The sequence below is a fragment of the Myotis myotis genome, unplaced genomic scaffold (assembly GCF_014108235.1).
Source record: "Myotis myotis isolate mMyoMyo1 unplaced genomic scaffold, mMyoMyo1.p scaffold_m19_p_2, whole genome shotgun sequence".
NCBI lineage: Eukaryota > Metazoa > Chordata > Mammalia > Chiroptera > Vespertilionidae > Myotis > Myotis myotis.
In genome coordinates, this window is record NW_023416324.1 from 118245044 (window position 1) to 118270628 (window position 25585).

A 25585-nucleotide genomic window follows, 5' to 3' on the forward strand; every position below is an offset into this window, starting at 1 on the left:
GGTGGGGGTCCCCACTGGGGTGCCTGGCCAGTCTGGGTGAGGGGCTGAGGGCCGTTTTCAGGCTGGCGGGTTACTGAAGCTCCCAAACTCTCCTTTTTTTCTTTTTTTTTTTATTCTGGGATTTATTTACCTTCTATGGCTGTCACTGGAACTGAGAGCTGTCTTTATCTCTGAGGCTCGGCTCCACCTCTGAGATCTCGGCTGCTGAAAGCAGGAATCTGGGCTTTGTTTAGCTTCTATAATTGAAACAATGTTGCAATTCCAGCTCAGCTGGCTGGCTGAAAGCATAGGGTTTTGTTTAGCTTCTATAAATGCAACATAGTTGCTTAGAGTGTAAGATCAGAGGCCGGCAGCAGCAGGCGGGGAACCTTGGCTTCCTCCTTCACTGGAGCAATCAAGCCTCCTGTTCGCTTCAGCTTCCTGGCTGCTGGCAGCCATCTTGGTTGGCAGTTAATTTGCATATCACCCTGATTAGCCAATGGGAAGTGTGTAGGAGGTACGGTTAATTACCATGTTTGTCTATTATTAGATAGGATTTTTTATTGTTTAAAGTATTACATATGACTCCTTTTCCCCCAATTGACCCCTCCCCGGCCACTCCCACCCCCCAGGACAAGCCCCACCCCCCAGTGTTCCTGTCCATTGGTTATGCTAATATACTTGTATACAAGTCCTTTGTTTGATCTCTTACCCACAGCCCCTCCCCCCCACACACACACATACACATACACATATACACACCCTCCCCTGCCTTCCCTCTAAGGTCAGAATGTCTGGTCAGTGTTTCCTTGTCTCTGGATCTATTTTTTTTTTTCATCAGTTTATGTTCATTATATCCCACATATGAGTGAAATCATGTGATATTTACCTTTCTCTGACTGGTTTATTTTGCTTAGCATAATGCTTTCCAGGTCCATCCATGCTGTTGCAAATGGTAAAAGTTCCTTCTTTTTTTATACCAGCGTAGTATACCATTATGTAGATGTACCACAGCATTTTAATCCACTCATCTGCTGATGGGCACTTAGGCTGTTTCTAAAACTTAGCTGTTGTAAATTGTGCTGCTATGAACATAGGGGTGCATATATCCTTTCTGATTGGTGTTTCTGTTTTCTTGGGATATATTCCTAGAAGTGGGATCACTGGGTCAAATGGGAGTTCCATTTTTAAATGTTTGAGGAAATTCCATACAGTTTCCCCAGTGGCTGCACCAGCCTGCATTCCCACCAGCAGAACACGAGGGTTCCCTTTTCTCCACATCCTCTCCAGCACTTTTCATTTGTTGTTTTGTTGCTGATAGTCATTCTGGCAGGAGTGAGATGGTACCTCATTGTTGATTTGCATCTCTCAGATGATTAGTGCCTTTGAGCATATTTTCATATGTCTCTGGGCCTTTTGTATGTCCTCTTTCAAAAGGGATCTATTTAGTGGTTCTCAACCTTCTGGACCTTTAAATACAGTTCCTCATGTTGTGACCCAACCATAAAATTATTTTCATTACTACTTCATAAGTGTAATGTTGCTACTGTTATGAATTGAAATGTAAATATCTGATATGCAGTTAGGCGACCCCTGTGAAAGGGTTGTTCGACCACCAAAGGGGTCACGACCCACAGGTTGAGAACCGCTGCTTAGGTCCTTTGCCCATTTTTTGATTGGGTTGTTTATCTTCCTTTTGTTAAGTTGTATGAGTTCCCTATAAGTTTTGGAGATTAAACCCTTATCAGATGTATCATAGCCAAATATGTTCTCCCATGCAGTGGGCTTTCTTGTTGTCTTATTGATAGTTTCTTTTGCTGTGCAGAAGCTTTTTATTTTGATGTAGTCCCATTTGTTTATTGTCTCCTCGGTTTCCATTGCCTTAGGAACTGTACCAAGTAAAGCTATTGCTACGAGATATGTCTGATATTTTGCTGCCTATGGAGTCTTCTAAGATATTATGGTTTCCTGTCTTATGTTTAAGTCCTTCGTCAATTTTGAGTTTATTTTTGTGTATGGTGTAAGTTGGTGATCTATTTTCATTTTTTTGCATGTATCTGACTAATTTTCCCAACACCATTTATTGATGACACTGTCTTGAATCCATTGTATGCTCTTGCCTCCTTTGTCAAATATTAATTGAGCTTAATGTCTTGGGTCAATTTCTGGGTTCTCTGTTCTGTTCCATTGGTCTATATGTCTGTTCTTGTGCCAGGACCAGGCAGTTTTGAGAACAGTGGCTTTGTAATATAACTTGATATCTGGTTTTGTGATCCCTCCAACTTTGTTCTTCTTCCTCAGGATTGCTGTGGCTATTTGGGATCTTTTTTTATTCCATATGAATTTTTGGAGTATTTGTTCTAGGTCTGTGAAATATGCCATTGGTATTTTAATGGGGATTGCATTGAATCTGTAGATTGCTTTGGGTAGTATGGACACATTAATGATGTTGATTCTACCAATCCGTGAACACGGTATGTTCTTCCATTTGTTTATATCTTCCTCTATCTCTTTTTTCAATGTCCTGTAGTTTTCCAAGTACAGGTCTTTTACCTCCTTAGTTAAATATACTCTTAGATATCTTGATTTTTGTTTGTTGTTGTTGTTGCAGTGGTAAGTGAGATTGTGTTTTTAGTTTCTCTTTCTGTGAGTTCATTATATATATATATACATATATATATAACCATTATGAATGAACAACCAGAACAACCAGAATGATGGGTCACTATGACAGGCACTAACCACCAGGGGACAGACACTCAATACAGGAGCTGCCCCCTGGTGGTCAGTGCGCTCCCACAGGGGGAGTGCCACTCACCTGACACATCCATCCCGGCAACCAACCAGCACTCCTTCAGTAGTCCTGTAAGTCCAATCTCTAGAGAACAGGCCAGGCACCGATGTGTCGTCGGCAGGATCCCCACAGCACCACCAGCCTCCTGGGAGTTGGCATCAGGCACCATGGTCACTTCCCCTCCCTAGATGCTCCACAAGGAAGAAAGGATATAAAACTGGCCATGGGTGGCTCCTGACAACCGGCTCAAACATTTACAGGACAGATCCGGATCCCAGACTGGCAAAGGCATCCCACTACCCAACCAGAGGATCAATTGCATCCTGGCCCCCACAACACCCCTGGGGACCCCACCCATGCACAAATTCATGCACTGGGCCTCTAGTTGGTGTGTAAAAAAGCCATAGATTTCTGGATGTTAATTTTGTATACTGCTACATTGCCTAATCATTTATTAATTCTAGTAGTTTTTTGATGGAGTCTTTAGGGTTTTCTATGTACAATATCATGTCATCTGTGAATAATGACAGTTTTACTTCTTATTTTCCAATTTGGATGCCTTTTATTTCTTCTTCTTGTCGGATTGCTATGGCTAGCACTTCCAGTACTATATCGAGCAGGGGAGGTGAAAGTGGGCATCCCTGTCTTGTTCCTGTTCTTAGGGGAACTGTTTTCAGTTTTTGCCCATTGAGTATGATGTTGGCTGTAGGTTTGTCATATAAAGCTTTTATTGTGTTGAAGTATGATCCCTCTCTTCCCAATTTGCTGAATGTTTTTATCAAGAAAGGGTGTTGGATTTTATAAAATGCTTTTTCTGCATCAATTGATATGACCATGATTTTTATCTCTCAGTTTATTTATGTGGTGTATCACATTTATTGATTTGTGGATAGTGTACCAACCTTGCATCTCTGGAATAAATCCCACTTGGTCATGGTGTATGATCTTTCTAATGTATTGCTGGATCTGATTTGCTAGAATTTTGTTGAGGATTTTTTCATCTATGTTCATCAGGGATATTGGCCTGTAGTTCTCTTTCTTTGTGGTGTCTTCATCGGTTTTGGAATTAGAGTAATACTGGCTTCATAGAAAGAGCTTGGAAGTGTGCCATCCTCTTGAATTTTTTGAAATAGTCTGAGGAGGATAGGTTTTATTTCTTCATTGAATGTTTGGTAGAACTCCCCTGTATAGCCATCTGGACCAGGGCATTTGTTTGCTGGAAGATTTTAATTACTGCTTCAATTTCATCAGTAGTTTTTAGTCTATTCAGGTTTTTTTATTCTTCCTGATTGAATTTTGGAAGCTTGTATTTTTCTAAGAATATGTCCATTTCATTTAGGTTGTCCAGTTTTTTTGGAATAGAGTTGTTCATAGTATTATTTTATAGTCCCTTGTATTTCTGTGGGTTCTGTTGTTACTTCATCTTTTTCATCTCTGATTTTGTTTATTTGGGTCTCCTGTCTTTGCTTCTTGGTGAGTGTGGCTAGAGGTTCATCAGTCTTGTTTATCCTTTCAAAGAACTAGCTCTTGGCTTTATTGATCTTTTGTAATTTTGGGGGGTCTCTATGTCATTTATTTCCACTCTGATCTTTATTATTTCCTTCCTTCTATTTACTCTGGGCTTTTCTTGTTGCTCTCTTTCTAATTCTTTAAGGTATAATAGGGTTAGATAATTTATTACCATTTTTTTTTTTTTTTTTTTTTTTTTTTTAGGTAGGCCTGTAGAGCTATGAACCTCCCTCTCAGGACTGCTTTCACTGTGTCCCATAGATTTTGGATTGTAGTATTTCATTGTCATTTGTTACCAGGATTCTTTTAATTTTTTCTTTGATCTCTTTGGTAACCCTATCATTGTTTAATAGCATGCTATTTAGCCTCCAAGTTTTTGATTTTTTTCATTGTTTTTATTGTAGATTTCTATAGATTGCTTTGGATAGTATGGATTTTGTGATCTTTGGGTAGTATGGACTTTATGCCATTTTCATCTGGGAAGATGCTTGATATTATTTCTATCTTCTTGAATTTGAAGAGGCTTTGCCTGTGTCCCAATATGTGGTCTATCTTTGAAAATGTCCCATGTGCACTGGAGAAGAATGTATAATCTGTAGCTTTGGGGTGAAATTTTTTAAAGATGTAAATTAATTCCATCTGATCTGGTGAGTTGTTTAGGATTGATGTTTCTTTGCTGATTTGTTTAGAAGATCTATCTATGTGTCAACGGAGTATTAAAGTCCCCTACTATGATTGTATTGCTCTCAATATTTCCCTTAATATCTTCCAGAGTTTTGTGGGTTTTGTTTTTTTTTAATGTATTTGGGTGCTCCTGTATTGGATGCATATATGTTTATCAGAGTCATATCTTCTTCTTGAATTGCTCCCTTTAGTTTTATGAAGTGGACCTCCTTATCTCTTATTATGGTCTTCACTTTGAGGTCTAATTTGTCAGATATAAGTACTGCTACTCCAGCTTTTTTTCATTTCCATTCACCTAAAAAAATTTTTTTTTCAATTTCTTCACTATCAGTCTGTGTGAGTCCTTTGTTCTGAGGTGGGTCTCTTGTAGACAGCAGATATATGGGTCATGTTTTCTTATCCATTCAGCCTACCCTATGTCTTGTACCTGGAGCATTTAAGCCATTTACTTTTAAGATTATTATTGATAGGTACTTGTTTGTCGCCATTTTTATTCTTTATGCCTGTGTTCCTTCTTCCCTTCCTATTTCTTCTTTTCTATAGCAGTCCCTTTAGCATTTCTTGTATTGCTTGTTTGGTCATAATAAACTCCCTTAGCCCTTTTTGTCTGTGAAGCTTCTGATTTCACCTTTAGTTTTGAATGACAGCCTTGCTGGGTATAGTATTCTTGGATTCAGTCCCTTGCTTTGCGTCATTTTGTGTATTTCATTCCATTCCCTTTGGGCCTGATGTGTTTCTGTTGAGAAGTCAGTTGATACTCTAATGGGAAATCCCTTATAAGTAACTTTCTGTCTCTCTCTGGGAGCCTTTAAGATTCTTACTTTGTCATTGGTGTTTGCCAATTCAATTATGATGTGTCTTGATGTGGATCTTTTTGCATTCATCTTCTTTGGGACTCTGTGTGCTTCTTAGACTTGTGTGAATTTTTCTTTACAATATCAAGAAAGTTTTCTATGATTATTTCTCCAAACTGTTTTTCTATTCCTTGCTCTGTTTCTTCTCTTTCTGGCACCCTTATTATGTGGATGTTGTTTTGTTTTGTGTTGTCCCAAAGCTCCCTTAGGCTCTCCTCCTGCTTTTTAAGGTTGTTTTTTGTTTGTTTGTTTGTTTGTTTGTTTGTTTTCCCAGTTGCTGCTTTGCTTGGGTATTTTTTCCTAACTTGTCTTCTAGCTCGCTGATGCAGTCCTCAGCTTCTTTTAGTCTACTGTTAATATTTTCCATTGTGTTCTTTATTGAAGATATGTCATTCTTCATTTCCTCCTGGTTCTTCTTCATTTCCTCTTAATTCTTACAGATGTTGTTGAATTGGACTTCCATCCTTTTCAGCATCCTTATGATCATTGCTCTGAATCATTTTTCTGACAAATTGCTTGCCTCCGTTTCCTTTGCTTCCTTTTCTGGTGATCCCTCCTTTTTTCTCATTAGGTGGCTGTTATTTGACTCCCCATTTTTGCTGTTCCTCTGTGTTTTTTTCTATATATTAGATCAAACTTCTATATCACCCAGATTTTTTTGAGTTTGTGTTACAGAGTAGATGTTTTGTGGAACCCAGGGTTGCAATCTCTCAGGTCTTCTGGGCTGGGTATTCTCGGGATGCCCCTTCCTTGGGATATTTGAATTCTCTTGGTGTAGTTGGGTCTTGATTGTTATTATCTTGTTTGTGGATGGAGTCTCTTCTCAGGGGGTCTGCTGCTAATGTGGCTCACTCTCTACCACATTTACCAAAAAGCACAAAATACAACTCAACAAACCCAACACAGAAGGAACAAAACATGAACGTATTCACAACACCAACAACCCCAATAAAAATTACCACCAGAGCAAAGAGCATTAGGAGAGAGAAAAGAGCAAAAATGATGGTGAGAAAAGAAAAAAAGGTAAAAGAGAAAAAAAGGAAGAAAAAAGAAGGGGAAAAATATACATACATGTGGAGACAACTCCACAAAACAAATAAATAAAAAAATGCAAGCAATAAATATCCAGAAAAAAGGGGGGGGCAGAATCTGTGGAGTCAGAACCTATCTCCAGTAAGTAAGGTAAAGGAATTGAATGAATAGGGGAATGGCCACAGTTCAATATAGAGGAAGTAGAAAGATAATGACTGGGTAAGAATAAAAATAAAAGAAAAAAAAATCAATAAATTAAAAGCCAAAAAAGGAAAAAATATATTTTTTCCTTTAATCTACTTATCTATATATTCATCTGTTTTTGTAAAAGGAGAACAGAGGAGAGAGCAGATAGACTTGAGTTTAGTGAATGAAACTAATTAAGCAATTAGGAGAACAGAGTAAGAGAGAAGAGAAAAAACAAAAGCATAAAACATTGGCTAGCAAAGAAAGAGAAAAGAGAAGAGTGCATGGACATGGAGCAGGGGAAGGGAAATCAGATATGTGAGAAAACCAACAGAGACTACGATAATAATAATGCATCAATAAAGCAGATAAAGAAGATCAATTTTTTACAATGAGTAAAAAAAAAGGAGAGAGAAAAACTAAAGTAGGAACAGGAGAAGAGAAACAGGATGAAAAAAGGGAGAAGTGAGGAAGAAAAGGGTTGCAAAAGGAAAAAAAAAATAACGTAAAGTAAAATAATGATAAAAAAATAAAAATAGAACGAAGAAAAATAATCCAGAAAAAGAAAGATTAAAAAAAATAAACAATTTTTGTTTGTTTCTTAAATAAAAGATAAAAAAAAAAAAGTGAAGTGTCATTGGCTTCAACCGAGTTTTATTGTCCCATGGTGGCTGGTTTAAGACCCCTCTCTAGTGTTCTGTCTGCCACTTCTCAGTTTCCTGTTAGGCAGTCAGCACTGTGTTTAAGTTACCAGAGATTCACCGCTCCTCTGTGTCTGTCTCTACAACCTTGGTTTCAGGCAGGCGGGACCAATCTGCCAGCTTTGTTTGTCTGCCTACTTTCAGTTGTATTTACAGAAGCATCTATTTCTGACATGGGCTTTAGGTGGGGGTGTTGCTGTATTAATTTCCAGGACCAAACAGCCCCTCAACCTAGTCCCTGAGGGCTCCCTGAGGCTATTCAGATTCTTCGTTTCCTTTGCAAAGCTCGATGCCCGGTGTAATTGCCCATGGATGCTGGGACGGGCTGGCTCTTCAGGAGAAAAATGGCCGTGCAGGTTTGGAGGGTCCAGAATGTCCCAGTGCCAGATTCCTGGTCACCTCTCCCTGCCCTGCTCCTCTCCACAGCCTCTCCCCAGCCTCCACAAAACTGCACCTCCACTAGCATTGCAGCCTCTGTGAGTGTTTCTAATTGAAAGGCCTATGAACTGGGTTTAGCAAGTAAAAGTAAGGACAATGTAAAGGCAGAACAGCCGTGCCACTGAACTTTTCTCTCCCCCTGGTACTGTGTGGCTAGGGCAGTGCTTCAGGCTGCCTTTTTGGGTGCAGCCTCTCATGGCTCTGGACTTAGGTCTAGATTCCCCAGGTGCCAGCAGCCCTGTGGACCCCCTTCCACAGGTGTTACGTGTGTCCCCACTGGATGCGGACTTGGTGCATCACAGGTTCCTTCCGACCCTTTCGTTCTGGTAGTCAGGTATCTCTCTCTCCAGCCCAGATACCCGATCCTGCTGTTCTCCAGGTGTCCTCTGTCCTTTCTTGCCACAGATTGTCTCACCAGCTGTGTCTAATTCGCCAATTCTGGGTGGATGTTATTGATGTAGTTGTTTCTTCTATCTGCTCCGTGAGAAGGTGCAGGACACGTCCACCTATTTGGCCACCATTTTGTCTCATTAGGCTATACATTTTTAATAGCCCTTTGCAAGCATGTGTATCTTATAATTCATAAACATATCTCTCAGAAACCTATTAATTATGCATTCCCTTCTCATGGTTATTGCTAATTTCTTTTAATGAATTAAAATGGATAAGTCTGAGTAATGCTTTACCTTGCCTTTATTTATTGACATAAGAAACTTCTGAGAAGTACTGATTTAGAACAAAAGACTTGGTGAGAAGACATGAAAGAATGTGGGACTGTGAGGGAGCAGGAATTAAAGATGTGAGCTCTAAAGGCACAATTACACATAAAGCTTGTTGAGGGCACTGATTAGTTACCTATCGCTGTGTAACCAATTACCATAAACCTAGGGGTCTAAAACAACACGCATTTATTCTCTCACTGTCTGTGGTCAGGAATGCAGATACAAGTTAGCTTGGTCCTCTGCTGTGGGATCCCTCACAAAACGGCAATAACGGTGTGGGTTAGGGCTGTGGTGGTCTCAGGTAAAGGTCCAGCTGGGGAGTTCCTGCTCCCAAGCATGCATATGTGATTGTTGTCAAGATTTGGTTTTTGAGGGGGACTGAGGGCTTCACTTCCTTGCTTGGTGTTGACTGGAAGCTTCCTTCAGATCATTGTCAAATAGGTCTTCAATGAGCATCTTATGTGAGCAGAGGAAGCACATGTGTGGAAGGACACAGAGAGACATACAGAAAGATAGGGAGAGACAAATAGATGAAAGTTGCAATTTTTTATAAGTTAATATTGGAAGTGACCTTTCATCACTTTGTAATATTCTCTTCGTTAAAGGCAAGTCCCCAGTTCCAGCCCACAGTAAAAGGGAGGGTTTTATACAGGGAGGGAGGAACCATTGAGGGGCATTATCAAAAAAGATAGCCCTGGCAACATCATGTTACTCTTGTTTGATATTCCTTAACCATTTTATGACAGTGCCAAGCACATTGTAGTGTCCAATATGTGTCTGCAGGATTGAATTAATTATAAATCTTTATGCTATAAACATGAAGTATATTTTATCAAATATACTTTAGTCATTAAGAAATTTCTGATCTTCCAGAATAATTTCCTAAGTCACAGTGCATGTCAATGTAAAAAGAATCTCATCTAATCCAGGTTATGACTAGCTGAGTGAACTCTCATTTACTATTTTTAGCTCATATACAGAAATAAATATCCAGGTTCTAGCCAATTAGACTTTTTTTTCCCCATGGAGGTATGAGCTCTTGTATTCTAAACTTAGATCTTCAAGCAAATACTATATCAGTAGTATACCTAGTATATATTTTACCTCTTTTTTTAAATCCTTACCCAAGGATATTTTCCCCCATTGATTTCAGGGAGTGTAAGTGGAAAAAGTGGGAAAGGCAAGAGGGAGAGAGAGAGAGAGAGAGAGAGAGAGAGAGAGAGAGAGAGAGAGGTGTGGAAGAGAAACATCAATTTGCTGCCTCCTGCATGCACCCCAGACAGGGCCAGGGATTAAACCTGCAACCCAGGTACATGACCTGACTAGAACTCAAACTGCTGACCTTTCAGTGCATGGGGAAGATGTGCTAGCCCACTGAGCCACTCCTGCCAGGCATTTTGTTTGTTTGTTTTTTTAAACTATAACTTACTGATACCCTCCCAGCTGTTAATCATATTGTTTTTCAGTTCATCAAGTTTATTCTTCTTCACCTTATTCGAAAACCTGTTTGGAACTTTAGGTAATACCTATACCACTGTATGCTCTTGCATTAGCTTACTTGTCAAGCCATATTAAAAATGAAACCATAGCCTAGCCAGCATGGCTCAATGGTTGAACGAAGAGCCAGGAGGTCATTGTTCGACTCTCAGTTGGGGCACATGCCTGTTTTATAGGCTAGAAGATCCCCAGTAGGGGGCATGCAGAAGACAGCTGATCAATGATTTTCTCTCATCATTGATGTTCCTATCTCTCTCTCCCTTTCCAGTACTCTCTCTGAAATCAATTTTTAAAACAATTTAAAAGCAAAAAAAAAAAAAAAAAGGAAACTATAGGCAGCAATATCTCAAACATCTCTCCTAACAATATGTTTATGGATACATCTCCTAGCGCAAAGGGAACTGAGGATAAAATGAACAAATGGGACTACATTAAAATAAAAAGCTTCTGTACAGCAAAAGAAACTATCAACAAAATGAAAAGGGAGCCCACTGCATGGGAGAACATATTTGATACATCTGACAAAGGTTTAGTATCCAAAATATATAAGGAACTTATACAACTTAACAGAAGGGAGACAAACAATCCAATTTAAAAATGGGCAAAGGACATAAATAGGCACTTCTCCAAAGCTGACATACAGAAGGTCAAGAAACATATGAAAAAAGGTTCAAAGTCACTGATCATCAGAGAGATGCAAATTAAAATGACCATGATGTATCACCTCACACCTGTCGGAATGGCTACCATCAACAGATCAACAAATGACAAGTGCTGGCGACGATGTGGAGAAAAATGAACCCTAGTACTCTGTTTGTGGGAATGCAAACTGGTGCAGCCACTATGGAAAACACTATGGTGTTTCCTCAAAATATTAAATATGAAACTGACATTTGACCCAGTCATCCCACTTCTAAGAATATATCCTAAGAAACCCGAAACACCAATCAGAAAGAATGTATGTACCCTTATGTTCATAGCAACACAATTTACAGTAGCTAAGATCTGGAAAGAGCCCAAGTGCCCATCAGTAGATGAGTGGATAAAAAAGCTGTGGTACATCTACACTATGGAATACTATGCAGCAGTAAAAAAGAAGGCTCTCTTACTCTTTAAGACAGCATGGAGGGACCTGAAGCATATTATGCTAAGCAAAATAAGCCAGTCAGAGAAAGACAAGTATCGCATGATATTACTAGTATATGGAATCCAATGAACAAAATAAACTGATGAACAAAATATATTCAAAGATATAAAAGCATGGAATAAACTGTGGAATTTCAGAGGGCAGTTGGGGGAGGGTGGGTGGGAAGAGATCAACCAGCGAACTTGTATTCATATATGCATAAACTAAGGCCACAGCCAATAGGGTGGTGAAGTCTTGGGGTGTGGAGAGGTGTTAGAAAAGGTCAGTGAGGAAAAAGGGGAAACATGAAATACTTTCAATAGTAAAGATTTTTAAAAATGTAGCTTTCAGTTCTTTCTATAATAAGAGCTTAAAGAGAAAAAAATAAACATAATTTAGACTTGCTCCCTACATTTACAAGACCATTTTAGTTCCTTTCATCCATATAATCCTTTACTATAGAGAACACCTTCTATTTCTTATCACTTGCAACTAACTAAGCACAGGGCAAAATCCAGGACAGAAATGAATAATTAACTCAAAATTTGAAAACAATAAATATTATTTCATTTTACTTTGCTTACATTGATGAATGGATATACAAACCTCAGAAACATATAAACAAATATAAGAACACATATGTTCTTCATAAACATTTGAGGAGAGTAAAAATGACTTTACTTTTTCCTAAGAGCAAGTTCTCTGTTTGCCATGACAGACCCTGCTAAAAACGATGTTTTCTCTTCAGTTTTATTTGCAAGAAAGAGAGAAGTAACATTTTATTATCCCAAAGATTTAGAGTAAAAAAATGATATCAGTAAGCAAAAATGAATTAACTGAGTACTATGCAAACCCCAAAGAGCATTTTACAAGCGGGTACAGCACCAATTATCTTATTATCTCACCCTACTCTCTGGGTGAATAGTCTAAAAGCCTAAAATTACAGTTGATATTTGATTTCTTGGCTTCATTTGCAAAATGGAGTTGTTTTCTTTTTTGTGAATGCCATAAACGCATGTTATATTGTTTAAGAGGAACAGACTTTATTTTGTTATGGTATTTTTCTCTTTTTGTCCCCCAGGTCAAAGGACCTTTTTTTTCTTAATTAGTTTTGTTGCAAATTGATGTAGCATACCCTGTTTCTGAATGATTTGCTATGGTCCTAAGTACCATTTGAGTAGAAGCTTTTTGGCATGTCACTTGTTAAGAGACCAGTTCTGGAGAAGGTCCTTCAACTGACCAGATGTGTCATATTGAAACAGATTGAGGGCCTGCCAAAACACCATTTGCTGCCAGCACTGTATATTGTAGGGGTGCTCACCACCCTGTTACCATATTTTTGCACGTCTTAACATTGCATAAATAGGCAGCTGTTCTGTATTTAAAATATAAATGAGTCACCAGCTTGCTCTCCCTGGAGGATTTACATGGAAGAGGGAACCACAAACCTTCTCATCCCCCTGCCAGAATGTCACATTGAAATGCACACTTCTCAGCTCATTCAAAAGCAAATCCTTAAGCAAATAAATCACACCTTCCCTGCCAGTGAGACAAGAGAACCTTGCTAAAATGGAACACATTTCCTTAGCAGTGAAAGCTGCAAATTAATCAGCTTATAAACTGAGAGCGAGCCATTTGTGCTGAACACTTTCTTACTGCTCCTTCAATAGGAGACAAGGTTCTCTAATCTCCTAGAGAGTCCTGACTTCATTGAGATGGAAAACCCTGTTAAAGGAGGTTTTGCAAGAGACAAGAAAAGCCCTAAAGTCACTCAGTTGTCTCTCTGCAGTTATTCTCAGGACAGGGGATTTCTATTTACTTGGAGAGTGACAATGAGCCTGGATATATGGCCCAAGCAAGAAGCAGAGTGATGCCCAGCTGGACTTGCTCAGTGCTTGAGCATTGACCTATGAATAGGGAGGTCATAGTTCAATTCCGGTCAGAGCACATGCCTGAGTTGGAGGCTCCATCCCCAGTAGGGGCCATGCAGGAAGCAGCAGATCAATGATTCTCTCTCATCATTGATGTTTTTCTCTCTGTCTCTCTCTCTCTCTCTCTCCCTTCCTCTCTGAAATCATATATATATATATATATCTATATATATATAGATAGATAGATAGATAGATAGATAGATAGATATAGATATATACACACACACACACACTAGTGGCCCATTGCACGAAGATTTGTGCAATAGGCCTTCCTTCCCCTGGCTGCCGGCACTGGTTTTCCTCCGGCACCCAGGACCCAGGCCTTTGGTCCGGCCGCAGCAGCGAGGCTTGGCTTCTCCGCTTCAGCTGCTCCCAGCCCCTCATTTTTTTCCCCAGCTTCTCCAGCGGAGGACAGGGCTGGCTGGAAGCCTGGGTCACCCCTGGTGACCCAGGCCCTCAGACACTCCTTGAATGGAGCCCAGGGCCGGTGGGAAGCTTGGCTTCCTCCATCACCGGGAGCAACCCAAGCCTCCTGCTTGCTCCAGCTCCGTGGCCGCCGCCATCTCCAGTCGTCTTCAGTCTTTGCTCTGCACCTGCATATGCAAATTAACCACCATCTTTGCTGGGTAAATTTGCATAGTCACTCTGATTGGCTGTTGGATGTAGTGGAGTGGTGGAGTGATGATTAATTTGCATATTTCCCTTTTATTAGTGTAGATATATATAGCAAATTGCTGAAGTGGGCCTCATTACAGGACACCAAAGCTGGTTGGTCTAATCCACATTTACAGCAGGTGCTTTAAATAACAGGCTAGCACAAGGTGACTAATTTTTATTTCAAATAGCTTGGCCAATATATAAGTATACACATACATGTGCATACCTATATGCATGTGTGTGTGTATAATATATATATATATATGTATATATATATATATATATATATGTATATATATGTATATGTATGTATGTGATCTATACTAATAAAAGGGCAATAAGCTAATGAGACTGGACATCTTACAGATGTCCTTTCAGACAAAGCTGAAGCCGAGTCTCAGGTAAGCCGCAGATGGCGGCTGCTGCTGCAAGGCCTGGACTGAGGCTCAGGCAGCCACAGCGGCTGGCAGTGGCAGCAGCAGCAGCAGTGTGATGGGGGTGTCGCCTTTCCCTGATCGGCCTGGTCACCTCCCGCAGAGGAGTTGTCAGTAAGACATCCCCTGAGGCTCCTAGACTGTGAGAGGGGGCAGTCCAGGCTGAGGGACCACCCCCCAGTGCACAAATTTTCGTGCACTGGGCCTCTAGTATATACATAAACACACATCTATATTTGTGTGAGTATATGTATTTGTTTTATCCATAGGCACACTTAGGAAGCACACTTGTCAGTGTTGGAATATCAAAGAATAAAAAAGTCAAGGAAGTTAGGGAAAAGAGAGGCAGTTGAGGTATGTGGTATATTAACTGTTATCAACTATTTTTGTGAATGTTTGTCCTTATTTGCTAAATAAAATCAGCATCCTGCAATCTGATAGGAGCAAGTTATTTCTCCAGACTTTTCAGGTTGCCAGCAGAAGGAAAGTGTGCACAGATAGATAGGTGACATTTGGAGAGCCAGGCATGCCAGATTTTCAGAGGTTACGGCGGAGGTCCAACCTGCTGTTCTCCTAATGAAAGGAGGGAAATTCAGGCTGGCAAAACTGCTATAAGGGATATCTCTGCTCCGAATGCCACGCTGCCCAGATGTCGCTTGGCAGGTGGAGATGCGGAGAGAATGAAAACGTCGCCCTGTGTGTGTGGGTGCTAGTGTGTTGCAAGGGTGAACAATGAGTCTATCTTCTGAAGTGTAATGAAAACAATGTGGATCATGTCCATATTCATGTCAGGAGAAAGGCCTTTCTCAAAGATTTCTCACTCACTTCCCCTCCCAGACAGATATGCCTTCATGTTCATAGACCATGTGCACACAACTTGTTCAAGGTTCCAAGTATAATTTGACCATTTATTTTAATATATGTATATACTCATATGTATATGTGCTTTTTAAATAGAAGATAGGATCATACTACATAAAGTTTTGTACTTTGAGTTTATTATAAATAGTGTAATAATTTATGAACAATATCATGAACATTTCTCACCCTATTTTCCTTAGACTTACCTTATTTTTAAGTCAGATTTTATAGCAAAGGTGCATTGTCAGTTATTCATTTTCCTGTTGATGAACACTTAGGTTGACTCTAGGTTTTGTAAGTTGGGCATGCTTAAGTAGTCACCCTGGCAACTTTTTTAGGACCAAGTAAATGAGTCTTTAAGTTACCTTTGTAAGAAATGTGACTGTCATTGAATTTTCTTTCACTACAATTGTTTTTCCTTCAGTGTTACGAGATGACTTCCGGCAGAATCCCACAGATGTTGTGGTGGCAGCTGGAGAGCCTGCCATCCTGGAGTGCCAGCCCCCCCGAGGACACCCTGAACCCACCATCTACTGGAAGAAAGACAAAGTTCGAATTGATGACAAGGAAGAAAGAATAAGTGTGAGTGAAATTAAAATGAATGCCTAGAGAAACTGAATCGCAAGTCTTAAAATTGATATATTTTATTTTATTCTGTGAACAAAATTGTTGAACTGCATTTGAATACTAACTACCTTTTTCACTGTATTGAAAGGGCTGAAAAAGGGAAACCAAAAACAATAACTTTGGAATAAGGTTTCAAATACAAAAATTATATAAATCAACTGTACATAATAGATCCAGAGACATAGAAGCATGTAACAGACTGTGGAACCTCAGAGGGAAGGCTTGGGAGGGTAGTTGGGTGAGTGGGAAGAGATCAACCAAAGAATTTGTATGCATATATTTATAACCCATGAATTTGTATGCATATATGCATAACCCATGGTCACTGACAATAGGCTGGTAAAGTCTTGGGGGGGTGGGGCTAGAAGGGTCAATGGGGGGGAAGAAGGGGATATATGTAATACTTTCAACAATAAAGATTAAAAATAAAGTAATAAAAAATGAACAAAACAGTAAAAAATAAAATTGCACCAACTTGAATATGTAAATAGATATTTGCAGCTCAATATTGCAGTCTCTGCTCTTTTTAAGATCTTCAAATGCATCCGTTGCTCATGCAGCATGTGATTGTTAAAGTATAAATGATGGCTATAAACCATATTAATTAGGGTATTTCTTTTTGCATTATTTTAAAAATTATAAAATGAAATAATTTGAGGTGATAAATATTTCAAGTACTTTTCCAGTTTTTCCAATTTAATGATATTTATAACTCAACTTTCATATATGAATTCATTTAAAAGTTTAGTGATATAAAGTAAAATCAATATAAAAATGACTGGTTCTGCAGTTTAGCCCTTGTAGAAAAATAGTATATTTTTAAGGAAAACTAGTGATTAGTTTATGAATATTCAAAATAAAACACCCAGAAAATGGTAAAGTGGTAGATAAATAGCATACAATTACTTTATTTTTTCAGAGGGTCTACTCAAGCTTTGTATATGAATTGTGTGAAAACCAGTCCACTGAAATAATAGATAATGCCTCAACCTTCTGACATTATTTTTAGTGTAATTTTTGAGAATTATACTGAGTATAATAATTGAGAATGGATATTTTAAAAATAATATCTCATTTAACTGAAAAAAAAAGCTACATTTCTGTCAAAAGTCCCTGTAGTCTGGGTGTCTATTATCTTTAAAAATATCTAATAAATGCTTCTTTTCTTATGTGTACATTGCGATTACATCATGAACAGAACTGGATAGGCCATGTAGGAGATCATAACATGTGTTTATGTTATTCTGGCTTGAACTCTGAGGATCTACATTGCCCTGGAGAACTGGTTTGCTAATGGTCTCTGCTAGGGTATCAAGTTATGAAAATGTGCTCCTGGTGATGGACTAAAATCAATGTTCAAGGGTTTCTAGCTCATGTTTGTGTCATTTAGCTTTAGCTTTGTGACAAACCACCTCAAACGCAGTAGCTTATAGTAACCATTTTATTTAGACTATGATTCTGCGGACAAACTGATAGCTCTTCACTCTGGCCCAGCGTAGTTGATGTTTGCTAGGCTTCCTCATGCTTCTGTGGCTTGTTTAAAGATGTGTTGACAGCTGGATGATCTGGAATAACACACACTTCTGGCAATTGACAGACTCTCAGCTGGGCACCTTCATCCTCTCATGGCTTCTAATTGTGCGTCAGGCTAACTCAGGCTGGTCCCCATGGTAGTCCCAGGGTTTCAGCTGCAGCAAGAGAAGGGGAGTCGCAATGCCCAAGCACTTCCTTCTGGTGAAAAATTGCTTTAGTTCCATTGATCGAATCAGGTCATATTGCCAAATGCAGCTTCAAGGGGAGAAGAAATTGCCTCCACCATCATTTTTATAACTTAGACTTCATTACGCTCTACTGTATATAATTGAGAACATGTTGAAAGTCTTCCCAGGTAAAAAGAAAACAAAGTAGGAAATTCTTTTCTATGACATGACAGGTTTTAAAGCCAGAAATATCTCTAATGAGAACATACCTATATTAGTGTTGTTTGCCTATGAATTTAAAAATCAACAAAGGAAAAGACCATGTTCTTATCTCCTATCTCTTTAAAAACACTCAGTCATTGTCAAGTAAAGATTGTTGGATTAGGGAAATGCCAAAAAGAAAAAAGAAAAAAAATCACCAAAATTGGAAAAGAAACTATGAGTTAATGATACACTTACTGAAAACCTAATTCTCCTTTAGCATCATCTTTAACAAACACACATTTAAACAAGATTACATATGTTTATTCAGCCAATAAATGCTTCTGACTTAAGACATCTAAAGAGTAGCTGTTTAAAAACAATGATTTGTAACAACTCATTGTCATCATTCCAAAATTTTGAATTGTTTTTATCCATACCACTCTATTCTTCAAAAATTATCTCATAATTAAAATTAAGGCCCTGACCGGTTTGGCTCAGTGGATAGAGCGACAGCCTGAGGACTGAAGGGTCCCAGGTTCAATTCTGGTCAAGGGCATGTACCTTGGTTGCGGGCACATCCCCAGTGGGGTGTGTGCAGGAGGCAGCTGATGGATGTTTCTCTCTCATCGATGTTTCTAGCTCTCTATCCCTCTTCCTTCCTCTCTGTAAAAAATCAATAAAATACATTTAAAAAAAAATAAAAAAAAAATAAAATTAAGATGAGACAAAGATAATACACACAATTTAACAGTAAGCCCCAGGAAGGCAGGCATTTTTATATTTGGAGTATTACTGAATCCCAAGCGCCTAGAAAATTGCCCAGCCTGCGGAGTTAGGGTTCCATAAACACTTGTGGAACCCCTGAGTCCATCGGATTTATTTTATTATCCAGAGCAGATATCTAGTGCTCCTTTCTGATGACAAGTGTCAATAGCAGTTCACCCAACCAAGTCACAGACTGAAGACCGAACATCGGATTGGATGGGGGCAGTCACAGTTCACAAAAGAGGACTAGGCAGGAGTTGAAGACTGCCTTAAAGAAGCATTCTATGGAAAGGGAATTGGGAGCTTATTTTGGAGGAGAATTTAAGAGGAAAAAAGGGCACATGCAGATGTCAAAATAGTGGGAGAGTTTTGAGTGCTAGTTCCAGAGCTGTTTCCTTTAGGAAAAACAAATGTGCTTAATTATTCAAAATTATTTATTAGTGACTTTTCATTTCCATTCTTTCTCTCTCTTTTTTTTCTTCCTTTTTTTTTTAAAAAAAATTACAGATCCGCGGTGGAAAACTGATGATCTCCAATACCAGGAAAAGTGATGCAGGGATGTATACCTGTGTTGGCACCAATATGGTGGGAGAAAGAGACAGTGATCCAGCAGAGCTGACTGTTTTTGGTAAACCTCTCTTTTAATTACAACTTGCTATTTGTATCATTTTTCCCCTTTTTAAGTGTTTTTTATTAATACTAAACATCAGGCCATATAGAGATAGTTTTTATGGCTTATGGTAAGCAGTGGCAGGCTGGAATTGTCCATTTTTTTTGTTTTGTTTCTGTCTCTAAAATGAAATCTTTATGGGAAGAAAAAGAAGACATTTGAAATGTTAATCCACCTACTCTATTCACTTATTTATACAGGTTTGCCTTTCATCATTATATAAATAATTGTTCTTTTTCAAAATCTATTTGAGATATTATATCCTAAAGTTTATCACTTATTCTACTATGATGCATTTAACAAGTATCTATTATGTGCAAGACAAAGGGTGTTTTTCTTTTAAGTTAGAGATTGTAATACAAAGACGTTTCACTTTTTTCCTACTTTAAAAATTTCAAATTGAGGTATTTGGAATTTTAGCTGATTATTGAAAGATTAGCTAGCCATATATATGCACACAATCAAAATAAGAAAGAAAAAAATCTATTTTGTTATATTTATATTTCTTCAACTTTAAGCACCAAAGGACTCTTTAGCTGAAGTTTTAATTAGTCAGTTAAAACCTGATAGATATGTATCACAGAAATAGTGGAGAAAACATTAAGAAGGAGAAAGTTGTAGATAATAAAGATGGCCAAGTAAACAAAAGTAAGAGATATACTACAGGGCAGCTGTGGAATATTGTAAGAGGAAATGATGGAAAACTGGGGAAAACAAGGATTCTAAAGATACTAGAAAATGAAACATTCCTTTAGAAGACAACAAAATCCCATTTAAATCTCTGTATGGAGATATATATTATGAATATACACACTCACAAATGCACACAAGCACACACATATGTATATGCACACATGTACTTAAGCATATTTATGTGTATGAATATCTGTATCTTAATAAAAATTCACTATTGCAAATATATGTGATTTTCTTTTCAACATACAAGAGATAATTGTGATTTTTAAAGTACTTTTTGTGTGCCAGTAAAAGAGACTCCTGGTTCTATGCAGAATATGATAAGATTTTTTTTTTTTTTTGACCATTATTCCAGAACACCCCTGAGGGTAGCAACAGAATCCTGAATAAGTCCCGAAAGAAACTTCTTTTTAGTTTGGGAAGTGCCACCCCATGGTGTAAAGGAGTGCCGTAATGCAAAAACAGACCATGTTATGATTGCAATTCCATTTTTAGCGTCAGGGTGTGCTTTATGAATATGCACCAGAGTGCAAGCCCCTCTCTTCAATCACTCTGAGTACAAGTAATCTCTGGTAATACTCCGTGCAGATACTAAGCAGCTTGAAGTCCCAAAAGACAAAACCAGGAGAAATCTCATCATCCATGAAAGGAATTGAAGAGTAAAATAAAATTATTCAAAGTATGCATGTAAATTGCTATCCTGAGGAGCACAGACAAGCATCAGTTTTTCATTAAATTTCATGCAGTCACCTATGAGTCCCAAAACGTGTTCCACTCTTTAATGAATAAAATACAGTTTTTCTGGCAATATATAAAATTAGTGGTCACTGAACATGAGCATTGAAAACCTACAAGAAACACTCATGCTATTTTTCCATAACTACCCAGCGTTGGTTCACAAAAATGTTGCATTACAGCAGTATTTACTGCCTTCAGAAGGAATTTGAAAGTGTTTAATCTCATTACCTGAGCAATTAGACTTACCAAACTGTGATTGTGTTATAAAATATTTACCTAAAGATGTGATGAGAAGCACAGGAGACCCCTAAACATGTCAGGAGTTACAGGGTAACTTCTAAATTATTTTTAAAATAGCTATAAAGCAAAGAGATTGAATTTGTCTAGAGGCAGTTCCTTTGGAAGAATTGATTTAGGAAGCTGAGAAACATTTATCTGATGGTGTAAACTAGTCAGAACTGACCTAAGGGACTACAAGTACAATATTAAGTTGTGGGGAAAAACTAAAATTCCATTATTGATAAGAAAACAACATCCAAACCAAGAAATAAAAGATAAAAACAGTAGTGATGGTCTAACCAAGGATGTGACAAGTACTGCCTGAGATTCCCCAATTCTTAGAGAAAATAAAATAACTAGTGTGCTCTGTATAAGGAGGCCTTCTTTATTTTACTTTGGTGCTTTTGCATCCAGGACAGGCTTACTTTGAAACCTCTTTATAGTTCATCATTGTTAGAATTATCATCTCTGACCTAAGTTTAGAAAAGCAAAACTGGTTACATTCTCTCCCTCCTCTCTCAATTTTATTTCCATGTATTATAAATTCTTCTTTTTAAAAAATCTGGCTATTGTCCTGGCTGGTGTTCTCAGTGGTTAGAGCATTGACCTGGTCCAGGGCATGTACCTGGGTTGCAGGTTTGATCCCAGGCCCAGTCGGGGTGTATGCGGGAAACATTCAATCTATGTGTCTCTCACATCAATGTTTCTTTCTTTCTTCCTCTCTTTCTCCCTTCCATTCTCTCTCCTTAAAAAGAAAAAAAAGTCAATGGAAAAAATATTCTCGGGGGAGGATTAGCAAGAACAACCAAAAATCTGGCTACTATAACCACTGTATTATAGGAAGTTTTTAAATGTCCTTTGCAACCCCATATTTACTTTAAGATGCGTAGTACAGAGAAAGTAACTGATAATATTTAATTGTTCCAAAATATGATTCACTTATAAATGGCAATAAAAAACAACGAAAAGAATAAAGAGTCTTTGCCAATATAATATGCATCTGCAAGTATTTTGATTCTCTATTAAGTGGTCTTGGACTTAGACCTTTTGTATCTTGAAAATTGCAACTAATATTTTAAAGATCTGCACTTTAGACAAAGTTATGATCAATGTAATGTAATGTTCAATATGTTACTATTCCATACTCCACGAATCATTTACTCTGTTTGTTCTTCTTTAATGTAAAATAGCATCCTAGTTAAGTAGGAAGTACCAAGTCTAAAAATTATAAGTAGGCATCATAGTGTAAATGCTAAAATCGATGGGAGGGTTTAGATATATTTTTTATAAAGAACACTCCCCCCAGGTCCGGTGTGGCTCATTTCGTACACCAAAAGGTGGTGGGTTCAATTTCTGGTCAGGGCACATACTTAGGTTGTGGGTTCCCATAAGGGCACCTACAGGAGGCAGGAGATTGATGTCTCTCTCTCTCTCTCTCTCTCTCTCTCTCTCTCTTCATCTAAAATGAATTTAAGAAATAGAATACTACTTAGAAATCTAGCAATTTATATATGTCAATTAAATTCCCAAGATCCTGACCCTGCCAGTGTGGCTCAGTGGTTGAGCATCGACCCATGAATAAGGAGGTCATGGTTCATTTCCCCAGTCAGGGCACATGCTGGAGGTGCAGGCTCAATCCCCAGTAGGGGGAGTGCAGGAGGCCTTTGATGGATGATTCTCTGTCATCATTGATGCTTCTATCTCTCTATCCCTATCTGAAATCAATTGAAAAACACACAAAAACATAAATTTGCAAGATCCCGAAGACAAAGAAACTAGAGTTAAATTATATAATTAAGTTTAAAACAATGGTTAGGTTTGGGATATCTGTTATCCAAAATTTAACTGGTATTAAAAAACAACCAAAATTTGTTTCCAAATGATTTTTAAATGTTTATCAAAGTAATACATGAAAAAATATTTTATATGTCACATTTCTAGTAGACCCAAAAGTATTATAAACTAATAATGAAATAAAGAAAAATTTTGCCCCACCTTACTTTCCAACACACACACACACACACACACACACACACACACACACACACACGCATGCACGCACACACCTCATCTTTAAACATTCTTGCAAGCCTCATCTTTAAACATTTCTTCTGGGATTTATTTCCTTACTTCTAAATATGTATTTATTCCATGACTGTATACATTATTTTGATTTCCTATTTTGGAAGATGATGATTTGCCCCACTTCTATCCCTTGCCCCACCATCTCTCCTCCACTTTCCCTTCTGTTGGTCCTTCCAGTATAATGACTTCAGAAACATTGGTTATATTAATATTCAGTATTTGAATTATTATAACCATGCAAATATAGACTGTGGGCTGTGTTATGTTATGATGGCATTTTTTTTTCTGGTACAATATTTGTTCTCTGAATTAGTAATAATTTTTCTTTTACTTATGTTTGTCTACATCTATCATGAATTATTTTTGCAATTTCTAACAGAATGTTTAAATTCCTCCAAATTTTTATTTAGGTGTGAAGTCCACCCTGGCTACAGCCTTCCTGGAGGCTTCAGGCTGCTGGCCCAATCCGACTGGGCTGGGTGCTCCCTAGGCCTCTCCACACACGTCGTCCTCCTACCTCTCTTCCCTTTGCTTTGATAATGGATGCCCATCTTTCTGCATCCTGTGTGTTTTTCTTGGGTAACTTCTATATTCAGAAATGTTTCTCTTTCTCTCTACATAACTTGAACATAAAGCTCATTCCAGATCAAATGCCTTTATTCCATCCAAAATTTAATTGATACTTTGGCTGCTGATAGAATTATAGTTTAAAAACAGACATTTTTACTCATAACATTAAAGTGCATCTCCAATATTATTCAGCTTCCACTGCTGCTATTGAGAGGACTACTGTGCTTCTGATCCCCTGGTACCAGTGTTCCTTTTTTTCTTTTAGTACTGTCTTTTTACCCCAGCGTTCTAAAATGCTTCAATACTGTGCCTTGCTCTGGCACTTTCTTAATTTTAGTGGATAGACACCTGGTAAGCAATCTCAATCACAAAACTCTTTATCCGAATAACTCAAGGTAACATCCTATCCATTTTTCTATTCCATTTCTCTGTCAAATATGTATTTACTAATTAGGTGATAAACCTTCTAGGCCTTTCTTCCCTCTAATTCTTTCCGATTTATGTCATCTTGTTCTTGTTTCATGGATGTTTTAACCTCTCTTATTTCTCAGGATTTTAAAAACACGATTTTTTAAAAATAAAATTTACTTGTGGTGCTTTCCTGCTTTTATTTCTTCTGGGTTTCTTCTCCCTGCCCCACCCTGCATTGTTCAGTCTTTCACACTGGAGTCTTTCTTCAAATATCAAGTTATCTACTGTTCATTTGTATTTCATTGCTGTTCACTAAGAACACTTGGGAATTTTGTCAACCGATGACTATCAAGGTAGGATGATCATATTGGGAACTAGCCAAATTATTGGGGCTAAGGACACAGTTTTGGGCTGGTAGTGTTGATTTTCAGTTATTGGATGAGAAATAATAGTTGATGGCCTAAGCATAGTTGAGCTACCCAGAGATCTATCTATGAGGGGAGATATCTTACAGCCAACCATTAGGAAATATCTAAGTTTTATTAATAAACTGTGGCCTTCATTTAAGAATTCTAAACATAGGCTATTAAAACCCAGGTGATTGTTAGGAACACTATAGTTTGAACAAATAGTGTTTACTTGCAACCTTTAATACAGCAAAACATTTTCTATCTAGTCACTTATTTAAGAACTATCGCACGAGCACCTACTATGTGTCGAGCCCTGCTGCAGGGTGATGAGATAAATAGACATGTGTGTACTCTGCTGTCAGTGGACTTCTCATATCATGCTATCAGCAATAACATAAAACTTTGCCTATAAAACAAGCTGAGAGAAGCATATTTTTTTCTCTTGAGAACATTTACTTATGTTTACTTTTACTTCATAGGATGATTTCTCTTATAAAAAAAAATTATTGGCAAGAAAATAAATTACTGCAGCCAGGACTTAGTTAATCACATTCAGATAGGCTGATAATTATCATTCAGTCTGTTCTAGAAGGGCTCATAATTTCACACTAAATAGCTCTCATAACACATGTTCTTTTATATATGCCCAGTTAAATAAAAGGAGACATATTTGGGCAGACCATCTGACTTCCCAAGTTACTAGACATTGCAGAGTGGCAGTTCCTTCTGGGTCAGCTGAAGTTAAAACAATGTTTACAAGCAGTGGCCAGTTCTAATGTATTTTTATTGCATATCATTGGTCTTATAGGACTTAAAGGACTCTACCTATGTAATTACTTCCATAATACTACTTTATAATGATGAGCAAAGTTTATTTTAAAGTTGTGAAGGTTATTCTAGTACAGTTGTCACAGCATTGACATTGACAATTTTACAGCCATATTCAATGACTGAATATGCATAAAAGAGAAATCTGTCCACTGAGCACTTAATTTTTTCATTGTAGCATGTAAGTAAGAAACTTA

General features: G+C 38.0%; 1 protein-coding gene across 11 annotated transcripts in view; it reads left to right on the top strand.

Annotated features, from left to right (window-relative positions):
* Positions 1 to 25585, top strand: part of ROBO2 (roundabout guidance receptor 2) — a 1562785-nt gene that overhangs the window by 1343853 nt on the left and 193347 nt on the right. For all 11 annotated transcript variants that reach the window (XM_036349426.1, XM_036349422.1, XM_036349425.1 and 8 more), the window contains exons 3-4: positions 15830 to 15987; positions 19209 to 19329. In XM_036349426.1, coding sequence (XP_036205319.1) covers positions 15830 to 15987; positions 19209 to 19329 — 279 coding nt within the window. The remainder of the gene's footprint in view (positions 1 to 15829; positions 15988 to 19208; positions 19330 to 25585) is intronic.